The sequence below is a fragment of the Vigna angularis genome, chromosome 9 (assembly GCF_016808095.1).
Source record: "Vigna angularis cultivar LongXiaoDou No.4 chromosome 9, ASM1680809v1, whole genome shotgun sequence".
Taxonomy (NCBI): domain Eukaryota; kingdom Viridiplantae; phylum Streptophyta; class Magnoliopsida; order Fabales; family Fabaceae; genus Vigna; species Vigna angularis.
In genome coordinates this window covers 2,583,715-2,607,597 of record NC_068978.1, presented here as the reverse complement: position 1 = coordinate 2,607,597, position 23,883 = coordinate 2,583,715, and the positions used below count along the sequence as shown (strand labels likewise).

The window sequence follows — 23,883 nt, the reverse complement described above, 5'->3', positions numbered from 1 at the left end:
ATAAAATGTAAATGAAATCATTTATATATACTAGTGAAAATATATATGTCATGTGAATTTAATTTTTTTATAATAATAAAATTATTATTATTGTTATTATTATAACTATAAAATTAAATATAGAATAATTTGATTAGTTTTTATTTATTTTGTTGTAATTTTTTAATTAAAAGAGTAGTTAAGTTTTAAAAATTGGTTACATAAAAAAATGATTAAATTTGAACAAATAATTACTTTAAAATAACTATTTCAGTTTAAAAATATGTAAAAGATAAAATTGGAAAATAAATACGTATACTAAAAAGTTATGAACAGTAAATGATAAGAATATCCTTTGACAACTTATTTTAAAAATATTACTCCGTTTATTTTAAATATTAAAAAAATCCTCTTTATATATAGTAATGATATTTTGTACAACTTATTTTAAAAATATCACTCACTTTATTTTTAATACTGTATTATAAAATTGACATTGTTTATTTACATAGAAACTAAAATAGTTATTTTAAATGAAAATGTTTTTGAAGTATTTTTATTGGTCATTTTTAGAATAAATAAATAAATTCCCTTGTAGCATCCTATCACATGACGTTTCTATTTGATTATCTATATCAATATCAAATCAAAATAAAAGAAGAAAATAGAAATATAAAAGAGATGTTATTTATATGATTATCGATTGATCCCAGAAGGCATCTGAAAGGGTAAACGTGGAAAGCTATATTTACTGTTCTGCCCCTTCCTTCCTCGTTCCTATAACACTCCCTCTCCCTCTCTTTCGCCTCCCTTTAACTCCACGGTGCAGATCCGAGGAGTTACCCCTTTGCTCTATTTTTCTCTTTCCTTATTCCAATATCAACCCTTCAAGCTTCCACCAGGTATCTATCTTTTTTTTTTCTTTTTTTTTTTCGATTTCATATATTATTCATTGTTCATTCTATTTCTCTGCTATTAATCTGGGCGTGATCTATGTTTTTTTTTCTCATTTTAATTCTACCCAGAATTTTGTGATTTGTTATTTATTCGTGTGTTAAGCTCCCAGACAAAAAGATCGTGTTTTTAGATTTAAGAGATTGCGGGGGTAGTGCATGTCTGATAGTTTTTTTTTTTTATCAGCAGAATGATGTGTTGATTTGTTTTCTGGTGCTGTGAAATGTTATACACTAAGCGAACTTAAGTTTTCAATGATCATTTTGTTTTTGTTGTTTAGTTTAAGTTTGATTTTGGCACTGTTAAACTGAATCATGGAGGAGTGGGAAAAGTTGATATTTGACACTGAAAGATCTGTTTTTTGGGTATGATATGTATCCTTTTTTCCCTTGTGAATCTCCTGACATCAGAGACAAACAGAAGTTTAATGCTTGCACTTCTTCCTCCTGTGTGTATTTCAAGTTTGGCTCATCTGTTAAATATGTCCAGTGGATGATGTCTTTTTTTTATCCATGTCCAGTAGAAACTCCTAGTGGAGGCATTGGTGGGTTGGTTATTTGTATGATATTTGGTTCTTGTATTGTTTTACAACTATTCGTTTGTTATTTGTTTCAGTTTCGCCTTATTAGTTGAGTGTATGGTCTTCCTTTTTGACAGAGGTTTCGCTTTTTCCAGTTATGGCAGGTTTGGCTCCAGAAGGAACACAATTTGATGGTCGCCAATATGACGCTAAGATGACTGAATTGTAAGTTCCTGTACTGTACTCTTCACTTGTATTGTAATGCTTTTGTTATTTATTAATTAATTATTAATGTACTATTTCTGTTATTGTCTTGCAAATTAAATACACAGGCTTTCCACTGATGGGCAAGAATTCTTTACCTCTTATGATGAAGTCTACGACAGCTTTGATGCAATGGGATTGCAAGAAAATCTTCTGCGAGGCATATATGCTTATGGTATCTACTGGCAGATTCACCCTCTTAGTCTAAGTGCTTATTCATATTTGTTAGTTTGCCAAATGCTCTTTGAGACTCTTTAGCATTCAATTAAACGGATAAATAAATTAATTTGTGGCAGATTGATTGATGTTATATGTTGTTTCATTAAAGTCATTTAAATTTATTGTTGTGTTTTTATTACCAATGATCAAGGATTGGGAGTGGTTATACTTTAACATGCTTCAGAGTGTACATGTTAAATTAGCATAAACCTCTTTCGTTACATATTTATGACTGCAGTTTTGTGTTTCAAATTTACCTAATGTACTTATTGGAAAACAACAAAACAAAGTGGGTACAAGGTAAATGAATGTAATCTTGAGATTTTAATTGTTTTGAAAATGATTAGATATTTCGTGAGGATATTAATGATGTAATTCTAAAAGTATTATTGTTACTCTTGCTTCTGTTATAACAAAATGATGTGTTGGTGTTTTATTATTGTTCTTAAGGTTTTGAGAGGCCTTCTGCAATCCAGCAAAGAGGAATTGTTCCTTTCTGCAAGGGTCTGGATGTGATTCAGCAGGCTCAATCTGGAACAGGAAAGACAGCAACATTCTGTTCTGGAATTTTGCAGCAGCTTGATTATGGATTGGTTCAGTGCCAAGCTTTGGTTTTGGCACCAACAAGGGAGCTAGCACAGCAGATTGAAAAAGTTATGCGGGCTCTTGGTGATTACCTGGGTGTTAAGGTTCATGCATGTGTTGGTGGCACAAGTGTCCGTGAGGATCAGCGCATTCTCCAAGCTGGTGTTCACACTGTTGTTGGCACTCCTGGCCGTGTGTTTGACATGCTGCGGAGGCAGTCTCTCCGCCCAGATTGCATAAAGATGTTTGTTTTGGATGAGGCTGATGAAATGCTTTCACGAGGTTTCAAGGATCAGGTTTTTGTTCTGACTAGTTTCCACAATTTAATTAATGCACCAATCTTGGTTCTCATGTACTTGTTGATTATCTTATTTCTTTTGTTGGTAAATATCCTGGAAGTTTGAGGTGTGATTTCCCATATGTTTATAAAGCACAAATAGATAAATTACTCTCCAAAACCTTTATGCAGCGAAGGCCTATCCTCATTATCTTCTATAGGAATCTATAATATGGTATATTGCACTTATTACCTCCAATATAGCTTAATTTGAATGTATGACATAGATGGGGAGGGTTATGAGACAAAATACAATATTTGTTTATCTGGACTGGACAGAGGAATTTTCTGTTCTTCAATCAAAATTCGTATCCGTGAGAAAGGTAAAAGTTTGTGTATTTTCATTCATGACATTGAGAATATGTTGGTTGGTGTTGCAGATCTATGACATCTTCCAGCTGCTGCCATCCAAAATTCAGGTTGGGGTTTTCTCTGCTACAATGCCACCAGAAGCCCTTGAGATTACAAGGAAGTTCATGAATAAGCCAGTGAGAATCTTGGTAAAGCGCGATGAACTGACCCTGGAGGGTATCAAACAGTTTTATGTCAATGTTGACAAGGAAGAATGGAAGCTAGAGACATTATGCGACCTTTATGAGACTCTGGCTATCACCCAAAGTGTCATTTTTGTGAACACCAGGCGCAAGGTCGACTGGCTCACTGATAAGATGCGAAGCAATGACCACACGGTCTCTGCCACCCATGGTGACATGGACCAAAACACGCGTGACATCATCATGCGTGAATTCCGGTCCGGCTCGTCTCGAGTTCTCATTACCACCGACCTTCTGGCCCGTGGCATAGATGTGCAACAAGTGTCTCTGGTCATAAACTATGATCTGCCAACCCAGCCTGAAAACTATCTCCACCGCATAGGCCGTAGTGGCCGATTTGGAAGAAAAGGAGTTGCTATAAACTTTGTCACAACTGATGATTCCAGAATGCTGTCTGATATTCAGAAGTTCTACAATGTGACTGTAGAGGAGCTGCCATCAAATGTTGCTGATTTGCTCTGATGACTTAATTTTTGTTCCTATTAAGTCATCAGGCCTCTTTCTATTGTTATCTTGTGCTCATTCTCTCTCTCTCTCTCTCTCTCTCTCTCTTTATATATTTTATCCACATTAGAGATCAAAGACATATGAACTGATGCTATTTGTATTGGATTCTATAAATTTTGTTTAATCAATCAATTAATTAGCAGGTTGTTGTTTGAAGCCTGCATTTACTTTATTGTCTTATCTGTATTTCTTTTTTTGCTGCACTGTTTGTTTCCGTTGCAAATCTTTTGAGCATGCAACTTTTAAACCAGATTTCTGTTAACTATATTTAATAGACAGTCTTGAAAATTAAACACATTTATAATTGTTTGGCATGTTAGATTATGAACTAAAACAGATTAATAACAAATAAGCGAATAAACCTTTCATTAATTCAACAATCTCCAATACCTTATATAACAGAATATGAAAGCTATTTGGATTGACAATTATAAAATTATAAATAATATAGATGAAAGGTACATGATCTTTTAACTGTTGTAGATCATATTATGTTCTTTTTTAATTCTTTCTTCTGTTGGAAATAAATAATGCTTACATATTCAGACACGTGAATTATAATTTCTTTATGTAATATTTGTTGGTTATTTGTTTTAAAAAATCAATAATTGTAAATTTTTAATTTGATTTGATTTGATTCAAAATTTGATTCATATTCTATCAAGACAAAATGCATTAAATTTTATTAAATTTTTTCTTAGATAGTTGGTTTTTTATTTCTTTTATTATATTACACAGTACATTGCATATTTTATTATATTTTAACAAATAATTCTTTTATGTGTTGTGACCAAGTTTCTCCAAAAATTGCAAACCCTTCTTTCCATCGTTTGAAAGTACTGGAAGTAGCTTTAAAACTGCTTAAACATGATTTCTTAACGTACGTTTCAGATGTGAACCAAACACTGCACAAGATAATTGGAATATGTTCCCAAATTTTTATTTTTAAAAAATGCTCACGCCAATGATGAAAAGATATATTTACTCAGAATCTATACAATTCAAACATTACTTTCAGTGCTGAATTATTGAAGTAAGGTTAAGAAAATGACAGCACGAGAATAATATCGTATCAGTTAGTATGAAAAGGATTGTTTCAATGGTAGGTACTGCCACTGATAATACTAATAACGAATAATACTATGCACTTTCCACCAAAGCTTTAAGATGAAGTTTGGTACAGAACTCTAAAATCAACTCAAGAGAAAGAAGAAACTTCTGGTATTGAAATTAGTCACTTGGTGCTACCAGAAGAACAGAAGACTATGAAATCTGTTAGTTTCTTGTACGAATTTCCTTTGGTTGATACAATAGTTTCATTTTGGCAGGTAGCTACATTAATGAACCATATTAAAGTCATTTTTCTCATTAGATGTAAATAACTACACTTGAAAACACTTTCCATGCCTTTTGCCAATAATTTCAAGCTTTCTGTTTTCATATATATATATATATATATATATATATATATATATATATATATATATATATATATATATATATATATATAATAAGTACTTGAAATTTTCACCCAGATTGGTGATGTCAAAGACAGAAACATGTGGGATGATTCATTAGATTTTAAGATACTATTTAAGATGTGGAGTGTGGACCACAATTGACTAAAAAAATCAGAGTGTTTTGCTTGGTCTTGGGGATTTTGTAAAATATATAACAGGAATGGGGGAGCCTCCTCTGTCACACATTCACTTTATATACACATGAATGTCTAATCTCTCCATTACCTATGTTTTTTATCCACTTATGTGCAGAACTCCAGATTCAAAAGCCATTAATGTAAATGTAGAATCTTGATCTCGAGGAACATAATCAGTTAAAGAGACTTAAAAGTGGAGGAAGTAGGTTCTCTTAGAATTTCAAGTGAGTCTAAATTTCACGTTAGGCAGAAATGAAAAAATAGAACGTCATATAAAATTGAAGATCCATTAATTCATTGTCTTTAAGATTTTGGATGCAGTAGTGTGAGTCTTTTATATGACTGGGCTCAAGTCTCATTGATGATGTATTTCTGAATAGATCTCCTCCTTCATAAACCCAACAAGTGGTATCAACAAGTTCCATCTGAACATAAAAGCTCTGGTAATCTGTTGAAGCAGTAAAGTTCAGTTCTTCATCTAACTTCTCAATTAGTACTTTTGAAGAAATCATTAGTAACCTCAAGAACTATAAGAAGTTAATGTGTTTTTGCAAGTTCACAACTTTAGCTAAGAGGGCGGTGCATTAACTTGTATTGTGGGAAAAGGGCATAACCAGTTTTATCACTTACACGTGTAAGAGTTGGTCAAACAAGAATACCTTAAACAGTTATGCCATGTTGAATGCCCCCACAGACTCCATTAATAAAAACGACAAAACAAAGAATAACATTATCTTTTTCATCTGTCTCCTATTCAAAGATTTGATTATATGAAGTCGGGAAAGAGAAGCAATGAACAACACTAATATAATACAACTAGAAAAAAGCAAAACCAACCAACCGACCAACCTACCATCTCTTTTAGCTTCATTCTTTCTCTCCTTAAAACTACACATCCTTAGTTCTTCACTCTTGTGTTTGTGCAGTGTGGTTTTCACCATGGAATTCAGATCCAAATCATGCAGGAGTGAGAGTCTGCAGATTGAAAACTACAATGGAGGAAGGGTGGCCCCAACAGGTATGCAAGATCTAAGGTCTTACAGTTACAGTGCAAGTTATGGTGCGTCTGCATATCCATGCAAGATAGGTAAGGAAAAGGAAGTGAAGGTGGATAAAGGGAAAAACATAGCTAATAAAGTATCAAAAAGTTGGAGCTTCAGTGACCCTGAGTTGCAGAGGAAGAAGAGAGTGGCTGGCTATAAAATATATTCTGTGGAAGGAAAAATGAAAGGCTCACTCAGGAAGAGTTTAAGGTGGATCAAGAACACCTACACAGAAGCTGTTCATGGATGGTGGTGATTAATCGGTATATAGTTATGCAGAATATAGTAACATACTACTTTTTGTTTCTTGTATTCTCTTGTGATTTACTTGTTTTAAGGTGGATTCTAAATCTATTTAAACCGAATTTCCTTCCTTATAAAGGCTAAAACTCCTCTCATGTATCCAACTCCATCAAGTTCCTCTAAGCTTTCAGGGAGGCATGATCTGTTTTAGCAGATTGATGCTCAATTTCAAAATAGGAATGCATGCTCAACAATTTTATTTTGATAGTCATAAAGAGAAAACAGAACAATACTAAATGGCCTTCTGGTGAGTGAAAGTATTGGACAAAGTTTAATTTTTTTTTAATTTATACGAAAAATTAATAAATCTTGACTGCATAGATTAATCAGTATTTATGATACTTCAGACTTTAAGTTTTTATTTTTCTTTTCGAGAAAGATTCATTAGAGAAAGATTACATCAATGTTACCCGAATCCAAACCAAGTTCGATCCATATAAAAGATGAAAACAAGGATGCAATTAGTTTAAAGTTTTGAAAGCTATGTCCCCCTAGCAGCTATTATAAGATATTCTGTGCTTTTATCCAGTCATATTTCAGTGCTTTTTTTCTATTATGGTACAGGTGAATGGAAACCAGACTACAATTTCAACTAAGAAAGAAGGAGTATCAAATGAAAGCTTATTAGTTGAAGAGAGAATTGGCTGTGTTATTCATTCTGTTTCACTCTTGCATGTGATATCAACATATCTCAAGAAGAGTTAGGACAAAACTTACGCATCTACAATTTCTATGTAAACTATACTGAAAAAGTGTGCTAAAGTTTACACAGTTTTGATGAGAGAATGAAAATGGAATTTGCATTGAAGAGTGCAACCTAATATAATAGTTGGGTTCAATATTACAATATATCTTAACATATATTGATTAATTAGTTTCAAACTATATGATCCTAACAGCCCCACAAGTGGGAGTCCATGAAAAACACTTCTAGGGTGGTGAGAAGCCTAAGGAATGATGAATTATCTATAATGCCTCTCTGTCTCATTATTTGGATACATAATCTTGTGAAAGAGAATTTGGCTAATGTATTATTAAGCAGTTTGAATAATTCTCATGCTATAAATAATGTATAATTAAAAATCGTCAATTTTTATGATAATTACTTCACAGGACGTATTTAAAGTATTATACAATTAGTTGATTATGTACAATATTTACACTGGTGTATCAAAATTAAACGCGTAAGCTCAAGTCACTGATATTTTGTTTATTTTATTTGAATTGGAAAGCAAAGAACTTGTCTTGCAATTCAATCTTAATTGCTTATGACTTTCAAATATTTAACAATTATAATTGGAGTGGCTGTTATTGTCATCTGTCGAAAATTCATTGAAGCTTTGATTTCAAAGTTGCTACGAAACGGCATTCAAGAAAATATTTTTGCGTGGAAAATAATGAAAAATGTTATTTGCTGCTATTGTTTACCTACATTGGTTGACATAAATTATGAAGACTTGTATCTCTTAACCAACACTTCAGAATTTGAATCTGGGCGATGTCATGTCAGAAGAAAAATATCTACTTCATGAGCATGTGAGATCAATATTAATTTTATATAATTAAATTCATAGTAAATAAATAAATATTCATGTTTATATTTTATATTTACAATCAACCATTTAAAGATGATATGATATACCTTTTAAGTGACACTTTTACAAAATATTAACATACAAGTTGTAATTTGACACTGTCAACACAAATCTTGACTAGTACGTAAAATAGGCGTTAAATAGGAAATATTTAATGGAATTTGAAGAGTCAAGACTCATCAAATTATATTATCACCGAACTTAATAATGTTATATAAATTGGAGTTCAATCAAATAACAGACTACAAAAAAAAGTCGCACTTTAAATACATTGTAATAATATAACTAGCTTATATTTGAGGTTGTTTCTATAGTTGCAGCAGAAAAACATTAAAACAAGACAACGCCGGTTCACATCTTGTTCAAGAAATGTTATACTTCCCCAACTAATAGTTTATCAATGAAATTATATGATATGCTTTATTCCCAAAGTGTAGCTTAAAAGAGAACCATACATGACCAAATATCAAACCAATAAGGGAAAACGATGCAAATGAGAAGAAGCAAAACATTTGTCAGTATGACACAAACCGTATGAACAGACGAAGCCTTTTACAAGGTCAGTTTAGTTAGGAAGCTGCCTACACATATCTTTTTATTGTATACTTAAGGGGAATAAGTCATAATTCTTCCCTACTAGTTCGCAGCTTTTCTTCAACACAATGCATAGACAACATTCCACTCCTCAGTTCATCAAAAAGAGTATAAGCCTTTTAGAATTTACAAAGAAAGGTTATCATCGAGAGTGGTAGCTACTAATAATGTACCCTCTCTTCATTGAAATGTAGGCTCTCAATACCCCTAAGAGTTGTCTCCAAATTCTTTATATTCGATGTGTTTCTGCCAGAGGATGTACGGTTGTGCTCAGAAGACGTGATTGCTGAACTTCTCTGAGCACCAGGAACAGACATTTTACGAAGTGCTCCCTGACTTGAATCCAGAGTTAGAGGACGAGAAGCCTCAGTCTCACTGCCAACAACTACATCACGGGATTCTCGGCTGCCTGAGACAGCCCCTCGCCTTGCAGATCCACTTGGCCGGAAAAAATTAGAGCTTGACAACTGATAAACCATGCACAGATATTCGTGAGTAACACGAAAACTAATTGGCATATAAACAGATAAACTAGTATAACCTCAACCTGTAAGATATATCAAATATGATTAGAATTTTGAAATAACAAGGCAATCACAAAAAGAAAGATCAGCAACACAAACAAGAAAGGGTCTATATTGATTTAGTTTACCGAGAATCACATACACTGGATAATGACATTCTCCCCACAAAACTCTAATACAAGTCCGAAGAATCTAAGTCCAGGGAATGATATATAAAATGTCTAACATAAAGCTAAGTTTTGAATATTATATTACGTATTTATTTCGTGCTTCATCTGTAAATAAACGCAATACAGCCGATACAGTGTAATTGGGTCATGACCAAAATAAAAAAGATGCAACAAAAATGTAGCTTCGTAATTTTCTCTAGGATAAATGAAAAATAGTTTCATATTCTTTTTTCCTTCTAAAGCAAACCCATATTCCTGATAAATAACAATTCCCTTAATCAAACATGATTTGACAAGAATATAATGTATTTAAGAATTCTGAAAATTATTGCATAAAGAGCCCATCATCTTTAAACTTTCTGCAAGAAATATGATGACATCACAGCACAGGTAACAGCCATGTCACAAATGAATACACGCACCATAACATCTTTAGATTGAGTTGAGTCATATGTAACTGGGCCCTTTTGTCTCGATAACACGCCATCATTAGCAAAAGGTACAGGGTTTCTCCTACGAGTAGGATCTGATGAAGACCAATTATTATGCCTACCATCCTCTCCACCTACAAAGAAGACGCCCCATAAAAATAAGCTAGAGTTACATATCAAAAAAGAAAAACAAGGTTGAGTCAAATGACAAATTAAAAGGGACAAAAAACGTCACATTATAACTGACAGATTATTGAATGGTTACCACACTGTAACAGTCTGTCTGTAAACATCTCAATCAAGGTAAATAAACGATAGATAAGAAATATGGAGCCAAAAGAAACATCATACCTAACTGTCCATCAGTATTTGCCGCTAGTGGTGGCACGCCTGAACTTGGTCCAGCAGCAGGACCCTGCAAGAGTTAATTCCATTAAATTAACCTAATCTCAACAATCAATCAGCTAATACCGTGAGATAGCATGTTATCGAGCTTACAATAGCACGGGCAGGGGCAGTGGCACTTTGAGATTGCTGATATTTCAAAATGGTCCAATCAAAGACATAATCAAACTGGAACCCTGGTGTAAGATGTAAACAACAGCCCAAAAAAAGGCATATAAAAACAGTCATTTGGTCCCTATAATATTTTTTTATCAAGGAGCACAGAACATGGTACATCGCAAAATAAAACATAAATAGAAGAACAAGGCTCAAACCTTCACGAATGAAAAGGTCACGCAGAAGTCTTTTCAAATAAGCATAATCTGGTTTGTCATCAAACCTCAGTGACCGGCAGTAATGGAAGTATGAAGCAAATTCTGAGGGATAGCCACGACAGAGAGACTAACAAAAAAGCAATCCACAGTCAGATATGATTTGAAACCAAAATATGGACATGTGATATCAAACAAAAAACCTTCTTAACTACATAATCACACCTCAATAGAAGTAGAAACTTTCTTCTCACTAATCTTCTCGTACTTCTGCTTCTTAGTACCAGCTTTCAATCCCTGCCAAGGCAGACTGCAGAACATCCAAATGAAAAAACAGTACGTGATAAAAATATAAAAAATTAAATAACAAAGGAGAGAGGCTAATGACCTTCCTCTTAAAAAGTACATAAGAACATATCCAAGTGACTCTAAATCATCCCTGCGGCTTTGCTCTATAAAAGCATGAAAATGACATTGTCAGGTCCAAATAAATTGTCTTCCACAAAGAAATAAGATAGGTTACTGATTAAGAGACATTAGAGCATACCAATTCCCAGATGAGTATTCATACTAGCATACCTAGCAGTTCCTGTCAAATTCTTGTTCTCTCTGCAAGCAATTAGAAGGAAGTCAAATCAACAGAAAATCATGCAAGTACAGAATACAACAGAGACACAAAAATCAAGTTCTATCTAGATATTAATTTAAAAAATTTAGAGACTATGTAAATTGATAATATAGAAATAAAAAAATAAAGACTAATAACAAATCATTGAAGAGAAATACTCATAAAACTCGAGTAAGTAACAGAAAACAAGTCATTGTTGATTAAAGAAACGCATTCACAAATTGCAAGGACACACATTGTTATTGATAGTTGGAACACAAGCATAGAAGGTTCCAGTGCAAGCCGAATTAGCTTCACAACTTTCAATGACATCAATTCAAAGCTGCTATTGTTTAACAAGAAATCTCACATAAATAGTTACCAATTTTATAATATCCCGATAAAGGATTTTCCATAACAGTAGATGCGCGTCCCTAAAAGTTGGAACCTGTTTGAAGTTGAACTGTGCAGCGATAGTGAATGAAGTCAGATAAATGTAAAGTACCTGTATGGGATATGCTGATGGGTAGAGGTGTCTCTATATTTCTTAGCAAGGCCAAAGTCAATGATATACACCTAAAATGAGGCAGATGCGAAGATGATACATCAAAAATACGACATGATAAAGAATTAAAAAGCAACAATTAACTACATACTTGATTTGCACGCCTTCCTAAACCCATAAGGAAGTTGTCTGGTTTGATGTCGCGATGTAAAAATGATTTGGAATGAACAAATTCAACTCGATTTATCTGTAAGCAGTTAAAAATGTATAAGCAACATCACTTAAAGTGGGTCAGAATTAAAAAAGATGTCTCCACAGTAGGGAAAAACCTACCATCTGATCAGCAAGCATAAGAACAGTTTTGAGAGACAATTTCCGACTACAGAAGTTGAATAAATCCTCAAGACTAGGGCCAAGTAAATCCATCACGAGCACGTTGTACTCTCCTTCAACACCGTACCATTTCACATTTGGAATCCCATCTGCCAAATAAAAATGGCCAACCAAAAACATTTAAGCTGAGTGAGCATCACAAACAAACAACAAATAAAAATTTCACAAAGACAATTTCACCAAGAAGAGAGCCTACTTCCTCCTTGCAGAATTTTATACAGCTTCGATTCATACAACAGTTGAGGGTGCTTGGTTTTCACACTTTCCTGAATCAAAAACCAAAATAAAACAGTAAAACATCCAGTTAAACACATCCGACCCCGCACTCAATAATTTCAATCTTGGAGCAGAAAGAAACAAAAAACCTTAACTTCCAAGCACTAATTAGCGAAAATTAACCAACGAGGCCCGTGTTAGAAAACAAACTAAAAACAAACGAAAAGAGATTCGATATCCTATTACTCCAATTTCAACTCTACAATACAACGTCACTGAAATTCTCCAATTCCTAACTTCTGCAACTTCTTAAATTTCTCAGCAACCAAACAGGAGTAGCAAAAAACAAATATGTTAAACTTTTTTTTTTTCAAATTAGGGTACGTCGTAGGTCCAAAAACTCACAAGCTTAATCGCAACCTCTTCATTCGTCTGAAAATTAGTTCCTGCAGCAACACAAGCAAAATAAGCAAAACAAATTAAAGGAAATAGGAAAATTCGCGCAGTAAATAAGCAAAAAACGAAAAGCAAGTGGAAGCAGAGCGCACCGAGATAGATCTCTCCGAAGGATCCGCTGCCAATTTTCCGACCGAGACGGAACTTGTTCCCAACTCGAGTTTCCATTCGGCCGAAACCCTAAGAGGTTTGGGAAACTGAAATTTGGAATTGGAAAAGCAAACGCGGAGTGTAGCTAGCTACGAGTTGAAGTAGGTCATGGGAGAAGAAGAAGAGGGCAAAATCGGGAAACAGGAAAAAACAAGGTCAAAATCGGGAAAGAGAAACGGATAAAAGAAAACGGACACAAAGAGAGTGAGAATGATCGTTGTGTGTCACACGCTTACTTACCCTCCTCAACCTACCAGCTCTTTTGTTTTCTTTGCAAGGATGAAACGACGTTGTTTTGGACGTTTAATTCCTCTTCTCATTTCGGGAATATATATTTCCACCTCTTATATTTGTCCCTATTCTAAAACAAAAAGAAAATTATCTATCTATTTAGAATTTCGAGAACATAATTTTTTTTCCTTTTCTGTTATATATTTATTTAATTTTAAAATAATTATATATGTGTGTGTATTGTGTAGATGAAAAAAAAAAGTTATACAATTACTTTATTGAAATAAAAAATACTATATTTCTTGATTTTAGGAAAAAAAAATAAATAAAAAATAGATGAACATTAAATTTATATATCCTTTTATACGATGGAGGAGGTGATGTGAAACATTAATGTTATACTATTATTTTTTAATTTAAACTACATTAAAAATTAAAAATAATTCTTTAAATATTAAAATAAATATTCAATATCTTTTTAATTATGTTTTATATTAAAAAATGTCTTTTATAAAATTAAAAATTAAAGATAAGTAATAAAAGAAAGTTAAGGGGGATAAAATAAAAATATCAAAATATAAAAACTATTTTAATAAAAAGAAATTAAATAAGTAACAAGTTAATTCTCTTAAAATAAATTTCTTCAAAATACTTTTCAAACATTTATGGTAGTTGAATAAAGCAGTAGTTAATTTATTGGCTTATTAAAAATATAATTTATTTTACGTTTTCTTAAACAAAATTTCAAATTCTATGATGAGAATAAAAGAAGTGGTTTGAGAAAGACGATCTATTAATATTAAACCTGACTAAGTCAAATTATTCTAGAGACATTAGTCATCGTTTAAGTCAATGGACATCTGGTATTAATGTGTGGGATGATTTGCTATCTGTTCTGAAAAAGTAAATGCAAGTAAAGAAGATTGTTTTCTTCTATTGTTACACTTGCATAATTATTAATGTGTTTGGCCTCTTACTGACATTTTTAATGTTTTCACAAAAATTCCTATCTTGCAAATCTTCCACCTCTCTTTCTTATTCTAAAGGTAAACTTTTATGTCTAAGAACATATAATAAGCCTATAAATGAGTTGGAAAATAGGAATGGTTGAAGTCAAGTATGTTGAGGATGTAAGGTTGGGGTAGGTTTCAATGAAATTCGAATGCCTGCCAGCACAAAAGCTTTCAATTCAACCACTGACTTCGTCAATTGGACCATATTAGGCCTCTCGATGACGTTTTTAATTAATGCCTGCAACTTTTATTTCTGTCAGGACTTCTTCAATGATGGAAATTTAAACCTCCCCTCACCCACCAATGAGATAAATACAGTCAATGCGAAGAATTTGAATAGTATAATGAATACACAGTGGACTTCATCCATTTTGGAAGAGAATTTGGGGATTCGATGTTCTAACCAAATAAAACTATTAAAAACCCTTAGCTCAAGAAGAGGGGGGAAAAATACTAACAGTACAACTTAGCTGTTTCACTTCTTCAAGGTCAATTGAATCATAACCATGTGGTAAGAGAATTGCACACTGACACTTCTACGTAAATATGTTACATACAGCAGCAACTTCCATACTTTTCGGTAGTGAATGGGACTTTAATTCACCCCATTGAATCAAACAATATGAGCAACCCTAAAAGTACCCAAAACTGTTAAATTATGTATAGTGTCACGATGGGGCTGTAATAGTCATGGAAGATTGCTTTTTCTGCAGCCTTGCCTTCAGTTGCCTGATCTTTGCTTCCACTCTTGCGGTGAAACCAATCTTGGTTTCCTGTCTGGCTTTAGAACGCTCCCTTGTCCACATGTGTTGGTCTTCAATATCCTTTTTGTAGTACTTAATTTCTTGGATAATGTGATGATCCATGGGATAAAAACATCTTTGGTAGGAAATGTGGACAAAATAAGGAAGATTACAAGTAACTGTAACTAAAATGGTTGCTATCCAATAATTAGGCGCAGGACCAAGAGCTTCAGCCAGTATTTGGTAGGCACTCTTGGAATATTCTGGAGTAAGCATTCCATACAATATTAGAAAGATGTACCAAGTGGATATGCTTCCCCATACAAACAGGTGCTGAATCCATGTAAAGTGGCTCATTGTCAACGCAATCTGACAGTTGACAGTACAGACGATGCAAGTGAACATAGTGGTTCCAACAACAGCCATGTCAGCTACCTGGCCATCACCACGAAATGCTTGGTCGTAGAAGATGGTGACGACGAGAAAGAAGATGATGAGTGAAGAATAGAGACCATTGCCCATCCATCCCAATATTCTATACCAGTCAAAGAATAAATTCCTGGGTCCTTGTTGATACAGTGCAGGAAACTGGAAAGCACAACCAACCGGCTCATTGGTAAGTTCTATTATTCTACTATCTAAGAAACACAGAAGACATTTCAAGAAAACAAACCTGTAAACAAACTTCTGATGGAACATCTTGTTCAAAAACACCGAGTGAAATAACAGGTAATGATGTCAGAACAACATTGAACAATATCATATACCAGTCATCATAAACTGATTGACCAGAGAAGCCTGTGAAAGCCTCAAAATAGAAGATGGTGAGGCCAAATGCAATATTCTTGTAGAAGAAATAACATATCTGCATGCATTAACATAACACTTTAGAAAAGAAATACAGGAACCAATTTGGAATAGTAACATACAAACTAAAACTATTATTACATGATTCTCTATCCTATGCAATGTATCGCACACAAGAAATCGAAGACAAGGCTTCAGACATGTGACATTAATGATTAAGATGATCATTAATGAATTACCATTTGTGCGATTCTCTTGTAACACCAATGTCCATGGACTACCAGAAGCCTCTCTAGAAATCGAAATTGGGCAATCGCAAAGTCACTAGCCATCACTGCCTGGAAGAAAGTTGCAGGCTTGAGTCTACAACTTGCAGAAATTTTACAAGATTCCAAACATAAACATAATGTGCATTTTGTTGTCTTGCAAGTATGAAAAAGACAACTAACGGGTGTACACGGACCAATTATAGTTTCTGACCAAACTATATTCTACGTGAGATTAATTATGCAAACATCATTTTGGAATCAAACAAAGTTGCCAGTTCAAAATATCTTCTATGAACTACAACAATAAATGTGTACATTTAAATAGTTGATAATCCCTATTTCAGCCCACATTCAGAAATCAGAACAAAAACTTGTCACAATGAACCAAGCTAGTGTTTGCGAATACTTACAATTAGCATATAATAATTAATTGATAAGAAACGTTGGTTAATAAAGATTTCCGGTGCTTGTGTTTTCTGACTGAACAGCAAAAGCAAATAGCTTGCAACTCATTGCCCACATGACATTAAACATTTTAACTTTTAAATACGATTAGAATTCAAACATAACTATATTAATATTAAAATGAATGAAAGACTAAAAAGTAGCGTAGTGCTAGATGAGTTTCACATTAAGTGTCACCTTTTTCTTCGTTTTATAGAAGAAATTAGTCTGCAAATAACTATTAGCAAAGCGAGTCTAACCTTTTTCTCAATTAATAGAAGAAATTAATCTTTAGGTAATCACTAAAATGCAAAGAGAAGTCCAGTTCTCCACTGCATTAGATAAGCACTAATCACAATACAGCTAATAGGAAGAATTGACAAGAAGCCTGGTCCATAGTCTAGCTCGAAAATAGAGCCAAAACATGCAAAAAATACACAAGAGCTTCTCTCTCTGTCTAAACCATGTTATTTTAAAAATATTAAAATAACATAAAACTATAATTTGGTTTTGTTTCTGGAACACAACATATGGCATTGCAACTTGCAATAAATATTAAAATCAAGCTATCATTCACGGTGATAGTTTAATGACATCATTGTGCTTAAAGAACCGGTCCTGTAAGCCACTGACCTGCATACCTTCCACCCCACTGATTCCAACACCAATATCTGCTTCTTGAATCATCCCAACATCATTTGCGCCATCACCTATTGCTAAAGTAGTCTTTCTAGTACCTTGTTTCACTAACCTTGTTACCTGACGCCAAAAGACGAAGGTGGAAATCATAAAACAATTAACAAGATTATTTTTCACAGTTGATACATCAACAAAGATTAGAAAACGCTACCAACTGCATGACTACTGTGCACAACCGTACTCATGGATCCATCTGAACTTAACTTGGATCTAAGTTTTCCTATCAAGCTCAGGAGGATCCATGTGTAGTCATGCACAAATTTAACCCCAATAAGCACCTGCATAAATGTGGCAAAAAAAATCGCAACTGAAAGCAAAAATTCCTACCAGTGCCTTTTGCTTGGGAGACACACGACAACAGATGACAGATGCACAATCAACTGCCAATGCCAAAAATTGGTGCTTCATATCATCTTCTAAAGTATATGTCAGAGTTTTCCCATCAATAATTAATGCAAATGCAGCATGAGGATCCTTCTCCAGTTTTATCATTTGGGAAGCATTGGTGAGTTGGTTCGAAATGTTATCCTTGATGGCCTGGGGTGTTAAACAAAAGAACTAGGCCTAACATCAGATGAAACTCAAGTCCATAAAGTAAACTCCTTTACCCTTTCTCAATGACAAAAGGTACCTGTTTGACATCAGTGGTTACAGAATCTGTGACCGGAGTAGTTATACAGATCTGCTTCATGCCCTGTCGAAGCAAACTGCAAGCAAATCTGTACCACAGAAACAAAACAGTTTCATAATGCATTTTGCAAAGGCATTATTGAACAAGTTAAACCTTAATTATTAGAACAGGAATTAATTTCACAAGGTCAAATGATTTGTGGTAGACAGACCCAATGTTGATTGCAGTTTCCATCTTATCACCTGTCAACACCCAGATCTTAAGACCAGCTTGAGCAAGATTATCAATACATTGGGGAACCTGCAGAGAACAAAAAAATTAATTTGGTTGAATATTTGTAGAAGAAAAGAAATATCGACTATACAGAATGACAGGGCCCACCCCATTCTGTAGTTTGTCTTCCACAGCAGTAGCCCCAACAAGAATCAACTCTTTTTCCATCATATCTGATACTCGCTCAAGCATTGAATCTCTTTCAGCTCCAACAGATGCTTTGGCTTTCTGAAATTCATTATTCCAAGCCGAGTATTCTTGTTCCTCAAGCTTTCTATAAGCCAGGGCTAGTGTTCTCAAACCAGCTTCTCCGTAATCATTTAGATGCTTGGTAGTAGCCTCTAAATACTTTTTTCCATTCTTTGACATGCGATCAAATATGATACTGCATAAGCAAGCAATAAAATAATGGATGTCAAAGTTTAAAGAGAGATGCTGAAGATATCTAAAAGCATTCATGTGGATGTGACGTGCACTTTAGTGACTTATTTCTTTTGGAAGCAGGAAATTGCGGTGATTATTCTAATGCATGGTGCATTTTAGTGGTGATAAACAAGATTAAAATTCACAGGCTTGAATGTGATTTCGATTTCCTTAATTCTAGTGTAAATTTTGAGATATAGGTCCTATTGGTCATTAACAACGACAAGTAATGAAACTACAGGCACAAGGCAAGAGTAACAGATTCTGCAAGCTAACCTGTCAGCCCCTTTGCACATAAGAAAGACACTGCCCTCCTCATCACGCACGATCACTGACATACGTTTTCTTTTACTAGTAAAATCCAGCAGATTCAAAAGTTTGTACTCTCTGTGGAATTCACCCAAAAGTACATAAGTAGGGGGCAAATCGTTTGAACGAATTTAAAAGCAAAAGCAAATTTTGGAACTTCTCTGATTCAGGCTGACCTGGAGGGGGTAGTAGAAGAACATAAGATTTTTTGTGAGTACTGACCTTTCAACCACTTGTCTAGAAGCAGAAAACTTTTCACGAACAAAAATACTTGATTGAGTCCTTCTGCAAAACTCAAAGCCAAATTCTCTTGCTGCTACAAGAAAAGCCCCTTCATCGGGTGACTCGGCTTCATATGTATAAACACCAGTCTCCTCATTCAGCTCGGGAATGGCGGTGTGGCAAACTGCTAGGATTCGGAAGAACATCAAAAGGTCGTCAGCATTGGGCTCTTTCAACCAATTACAATTCATGAGACGGTCATCTTCAAAACCAAATCCCTTTATGGCATGCTTTTGATCCTCGTCTCCTTTGGAAGTGACAACAGCCTCCAGTCCAATTTCTTCATCTTTTTTAACATCATCCCATGAAACTCGCACTTTAGCCTTAGGCAGGGGAAAATTGGAGAGATCTGAATCAGGTTCCTCAATATCAGAAGCCATCTGCTTTGCTGCAGCAAGTTCAACATCACTGGGGCGCACACCATATGCAGTACCAGCAATGGAGCACTTCAAAAAGTCCATCTGATTGCAGGTCAAAGTTCCAGTTTTATCTGACAAGATAGTATCTACCTGACCCAACTCTTCATTCAAATTTGATGTCCGTGCATCAGCTGGAGTTCCAGTATCGTCATCATACATTTGAATGTCTTGGTTGATGAAGGTAGCCTGTAAAACCTTTACAACCTCGATGGAAACATAAAGTGAAATGGGTATCAAATATCCATAAAGAATGAGCGCAGTAATCAAATGACTCATTCCAGCTACTCCAACTTTTTTGGGATCATACTGGTATTCTATATCGTCCGGCCGTAAATACCACCAACTTGGGGTTTGGTACTTAGTCTTGATGACAAATCCTATGGAACTAATAACAGATATCAAAATAAGGACAGTGAAGAGGGTGTATATAATATAATCCATCTTCTTTTCTATTGTGCTTCGTTTGGAAGGAGATTTTGTAGAATTTTGCATGACTTTGCTGTCATGACCAGTGAAAATGGCCACCCCATAGATGTACTCAGTGTTCCTGAGCTTAGAATCTCGGAGAAGAATTTGATTAGGATCAAGAGGATAAATCTGGCGCTCATACTCTAAGTTTCCAACAAATGTATAAAGATTCGGGTTTGGGTCTTCACAACGTATTGTTCCAGTGAAATCTTTAAAAACTTCGTCATTGTCTAGATTCAAGGTAGACTCCAAAGATCGTTTCACCTTCAAGTTTGTCTCACCATCTAAATTCATAGTCTCCACATAGCATATCCCATCCTCATAACTCGATGACAACAGAAGCAAATCAGCTGGAAAAAATTGATCCTTTTGCACTTTTACTACATCCCCAACCATAATGGTCTGCCACGACCTGGGACCAAAAATACCATCGCTTTTATGACGATTAACCTTTCGGCGATTAACTTTGACATCCTGAACGAACCTACGAGAATCTTCCAATGCTTCCTTTGCCATACTGAGCCCTACAACAAATGCCAAAGGAGCAATCATGCTGAGTGGGCTGAAAGGTGAAATTGGAGAGGCCGAGAGACACGCAGCCAAAAGGAAGTATATATTAGCAACCCTACGGAATTGTTCAAAGAGTGCCTTGGGGACAAACGTAAGAACATTGTACTTAGTCGTGGATATATCATTCCTGCAGTAATATAGAGGCTTCCTTTCATGAAGAAGAGGCTGATTGCAGTACACAGTACGCGAGAACCCGGGACCTTGAAGTGGATGAGGTGCATCCTCAAGAGTAGAAGGCTTAAGGCAACCAAATGTGTAAAGATTGCTCCTCCGGAGCCTCGCCCTTATCCTCCCCCGTGTCATTTAACCAGAATTCAGCTCAATGCAGAGTTATATTTAACTTAACACATTCCCAGCAACAAGGAAACCCAAATCTCTTGAACCATCAACCTGCCCCTTGTCCTCAATTTGTTCTCTTAAGACCTACCAAAACATACACAACCCAGAATTATTCCCCAAAATCACATGAACACTGATCATTGCTTGCATACTACTAAATCCACGACAAATTATAAATCAAAAGTGCAAGAACTCAATCCCAAGAACAAGAAACCGAATACACGCAAACAATAAAATGAGAAACAAAAAAAATACAAACATTCCAACATAAATTCAAATTCAAACCCACGAGATTCTCCGATGTCATATATAATTTTATTTCAAATAAAAAAAAATCTAAAAATTAAGACAAGAATAATATCAATAAAAAAAACAAAGAAACACGAGATCCTGTAACACACTCGTTCCTTTCCCCGGGTCTGCGAAATCCAAGAATTCAAATCGATGAGCTAAAGAACGTCATGTCAGCGTCTGAGACAACAAAATGCGTTCAAAAAAGCTGAAAGAAAAACCAACGTGGTTCACGTTGTACTTTATTCTATCTTCTGTTTCCAAATTTTCCTAACGACAAGAATGATCCAGCTAGAGGCGTAACCAATTAACAATGCCAGCTAATTGAAGATTCAGTGCAACCAAATCCACCAAATTGAATACAAAAAAGAATTTTCAGTTTCTCGCAGTTAAAACAAAAAGAAATAAAAAATGACACGCACCGAACGGGAGGGGCCCGTTCATGCTGTGCAACGAACGTAACAATGCAGTAAAATGCGAAAGGAAAGGGAAGAGGAAGCAGAGTCACGCTACGCGTGTTGTTCGTTGCAGATCGTGGAAGGAGACAAAATGAAGAAAGAGAAAGAATAGTGAATGAAATCGAAAGATAGAAGAAAAACAAAGTTTAGAGAGAGAAAGAAAGAAAGAGAAAGAGAAAATCTCACATCACACACACTCTTTTTCTTTCCCTCCTCTGATGCCAGCAATTTTCGCTCCCTCGACACATTTATATTTTTTCCCCTTTTTTTGGGTTTGCCTTACAAATAGAATGGGAAAATATGGTTTTTTTATTTTATTTTATTTTTTGTTTTGAGTATTCTAATATTTATATAATTTATCATTTCTAATTTCTAATTTAAATTTTGAATTACCAAAAACCATGTTTTGTTGTCCTACGTGGCAACCCCTGAATGCAACTTTTCCTTTTATATGCTCTGCCACGAACTGCAATGTAGGTCAGAAACTGTAGTATAGGCAGAAATTTAGGTGCAATCTAAATGCACTGATAATAATAAAATAATAATAATGAATTAGTAATAAACATGAGAAAGTGTACTTATTCTTACAACGAAGTATAAAAATAAGCAGAAAATCAAAAAATAAGGAAAATAAATAATTAAATGAGACTTGTCATTTATTATAAATATTAAAATGAAAGTTGCCGTTTAAAAAATTATCCCGACATTGTACTTTTTTCAAAACAGAAATAATGGTCCTCATATCATACACGTATTCGAAATTTTAAAATAACAGAAGTTGGAGCCATTACCATATTTTCTTTTGTCGTGAGTTCATTCCTTCGTCAACGAAGAAATGAATCGTAACAACTGCTAATAATAAATTAATTATGAAAATTAAGATTATTAATTTAAACTGTAAATGATATTATTTAGTATTTACTTGTCACTTTTAAGAATCATTTTTTTTTCATTTATTTTTAAATTTATTATATATTATATTTAAATTATTAATTTATAATGTCTTAAAGAAATTTACTTTCTTGCATGGATTACTGTATAGTATTTCAAATGTAATATCTTAATTATTGCTTGAATATTAAAATAATTATTTTGTACTATAGTTTTTATATTACGTTATATCAATTTTTTTTATATTAACAATATATTATTGTTTTTTCTCATTCTTATGGAATTCTAAAACACAGCGTTATTTCACTAAAAATCTTAGGTAACTCAAATTTGAAGTTATATAGTAACTTCTTAATATATTCTTTTAGATTATATTATTGGTATGGAATGATTAATCTTTTATTACACACATTTAACGATTCACGAACATATTAATAAAGCACAAAACTTGGAGACATTGTGCTTTTTAGAAGTTAAAATGACATTTCATACAATTTCATCATAACTAAATAACGTGTTATCTAAACAATTTCTTTAAGTTAAACAGAGATATTGAATAAATATACTTTTAAAAAATATAAGAGATCATTTAATGTTTTAAATTGTTTTCTCTTTAATTAAATAACTAATTGGTGGATTAATATTTAATTATCATGTTTAGTTAAAATTAAAGAAGTGAAAACAAATCATTCTATCACGAATTGGTTTACTTAATTAAATTTTTATTTCTCAATTCCAAAAGAAATTATAACTTTTTTAATTAAAATTTAATTAAAATTCAATAAAATACAATCCAAAAATAATATAAAAATTTAAATACAATCTAAAATCATAAAAATACAATATAATTTAATATAATTTAAAGATAGAAAAGTATTTAGGATTTTACTTTTGTTAATATAATTTGTGGATGATAAACCAACCTAACTTCTCACGGATTTAATTCAAATAAAACGAGTTCTTAATAAATTAAAATTATTGATATGTTACAAAATTTTGTAATTTTTTTTAATTTAACCCAACTTAAATCCATAATAAATCAGA

The 23,883-nt window shown here is 33.7% G+C and overlaps 4 protein-coding genes across 8 annotated transcripts; 2 read left to right on the top strand and 2 right to left on the bottom strand.

Moving 5' to 3' along the window:
• The first annotated feature begins 683 nt into the window (after positions 1-683).
• Positions 684-4,091, top strand: LOC108323183 (eukaryotic initiation factor 4A-10). The gene is made up of 5 exons (XM_017555551.2): positions 684-881; positions 1,609-1,678; positions 1,786-1,892; positions 2,387-2,817; positions 3,239-4,091. Exons 2-5 carry the CDS (start codon positions 1,611-1,613, stop codon positions 3,872-3,874), a joined length of 1,242 nt encoding a protein of 413 aa, XP_017411040.1. The 5' UTR covers positions 684-881; positions 1,609-1,610; the 3' UTR covers positions 3,875-4,091.
• Positions 4,092-6,351: 2,260 nt separating this feature from the next.
• Positions 6,352-7,159, top strand: LOC108323179 (uncharacterized). Its single transcript, XM_017555542.2, has one exon. It carries the CDS (start codon positions 6,369-6,371, stop codon positions 6,873-6,875), a length of 507 nt encoding a protein of 168 aa, XP_017411031.2. The 5' UTR covers positions 6,352-6,368; the 3' UTR covers positions 6,876-7,159.
• Positions 7,160-9,011: 1,852 nt separating this feature from the next.
• On the bottom strand, positions 9,012-13,651 carry LOC108323184 (casein kinase 1-like protein 2). 2 transcript variants are annotated; one of them, XM_052868348.1, is made up of 15 exons: positions 13,520-13,651; positions 13,222-13,368; positions 13,079-13,119; positions 12,654-12,723; positions 12,398-12,546; positions 12,216-12,311; positions 12,065-12,135; positions 11,500-11,561; positions 11,341-11,404; positions 11,178-11,262; positions 10,956-11,082; positions 10,735-10,817; positions 10,588-10,651; positions 10,228-10,370; positions 9,012-9,578 (listed from the first exon to the last, which is right to left on the bottom strand). In XM_052868348.1, exons 2-15 carry the CDS (start codon positions 13,295-13,297, stop codon positions 9,273-9,275), a joined length of 1,437 nt encoding a protein of 478 aa, XP_052724308.1. In that variant the 5' UTR covers positions 13,298-13,368; positions 13,520-13,651; the 3' UTR covers positions 9,012-9,272. The 2 variants fall into 2 exon arrangements, with proteins under 2 accessions (XP_052724308.1, XP_017411041.1); XM_017555552.2 differs by having other exon boundaries at positions 13,222-13,580.
• Positions 13,652-14,710: 1,059 nt separating this feature from the next.
• Positions 14,711-22,206, bottom strand: LOC108323180 (probable phospholipid-transporting ATPase 4). 4 transcript variants are annotated; one of them, XM_017555546.2, is made up of 11 exons: positions 22,135-22,206; positions 19,344-21,283; positions 19,089-19,199; positions 18,498-18,774; positions 18,328-18,416; positions 18,117-18,204; positions 17,813-18,043; positions 17,420-17,545; positions 16,313-16,411; positions 15,940-16,131; positions 14,711-15,854 (listed from the first exon to the last, which is right to left on the bottom strand). In XM_017555546.2, exons 2-11 carry the CDS (start codon positions 21,161-21,163, stop codon positions 15,192-15,194), a joined length of 3,696 nt encoding a protein of 1,231 aa, XP_017411035.1. In that variant the 5' UTR covers positions 21,164-21,283; positions 22,135-22,206; the 3' UTR covers positions 14,711-15,191. The 4 variants fall into 4 exon arrangements, with proteins under 4 accessions (XP_017411035.1, XP_017411032.1, XP_017411034.1 ...); XM_017555543.2 differs by lacking the exon at positions 22,135-22,206 and adding an exon at positions 21,913-22,128; XM_017555545.2 differs by lacking the exon at positions 22,135-22,206 and adding an exon at positions 21,601-21,892.
• Positions 22,207-23,883: the final 1,677 nt, after the last annotated feature.

Coding starts and splice junctions, on each gene's coding strand:
- LOC108323179 (XM_017555542.2), top strand. CDS start 6,369: ATGAACAACACTAATATAATACAACTAGAAAAAAGCAAAACCAACCAA.
- LOC108323180 (XM_017555546.2), bottom strand. CDS start 21,163: ATGACACGGGGGAGGATAAGGGCGAGGCTCCGGAGGAGCAATCTTTAC. Junction 18,044..18,116: donor TAACCACTGATGTCAAACAG/GTACCTTTTGTC, acceptor TGTTAGGCCTAG/TTCTTTTGTTTAACACCCCA. Junction 16,132..16,312: donor ACAAGAGAATCGCACAAATG/GTAATTCATTAA, acceptor TAATGCATGCAG/ATATGTTATTTCTTCTACAA.
- LOC108323184 (XM_052868348.1), bottom strand. CDS start 13,297: ATGGAAACTCGAGTTGGGAACAAGTTCCGTCTCGGTCGGAAAATTGGC. Junction 12,312..12,397: donor TTATGCTTGCTGATCAGATG/GTAGGTTTTTCC, acceptor AACTGCTTACAG/ATAAATCGAGTTGAATTTGT. Junction 10,652..10,734: donor CTGCCCCTGCCCGTGCTATT/GTAAGCTCGATA, acceptor TAACTCTTGCAG/GGTCCTGCTGCTGGACCAAG.
- LOC108323183 (XM_017555551.2), top strand. CDS start 1,611: ATGGCAGGTTTGGCTCCAGAAGGAACACAATTTGATGGTCGCCAATAT. Junction 1,893..2,386: donor GCGAGGCATATATGCTTATG/GTATCTACTGGC, acceptor ATTGTTCTTAAG/GTTTTGAGAGGCCTTCTGCA. Junction 2,818..3,238: donor CACGAGGTTTCAAGGATCAG/GTTTTTGTTCTG, acceptor TTGGTGTTGCAG/ATCTATGACATCTTCCAGCT.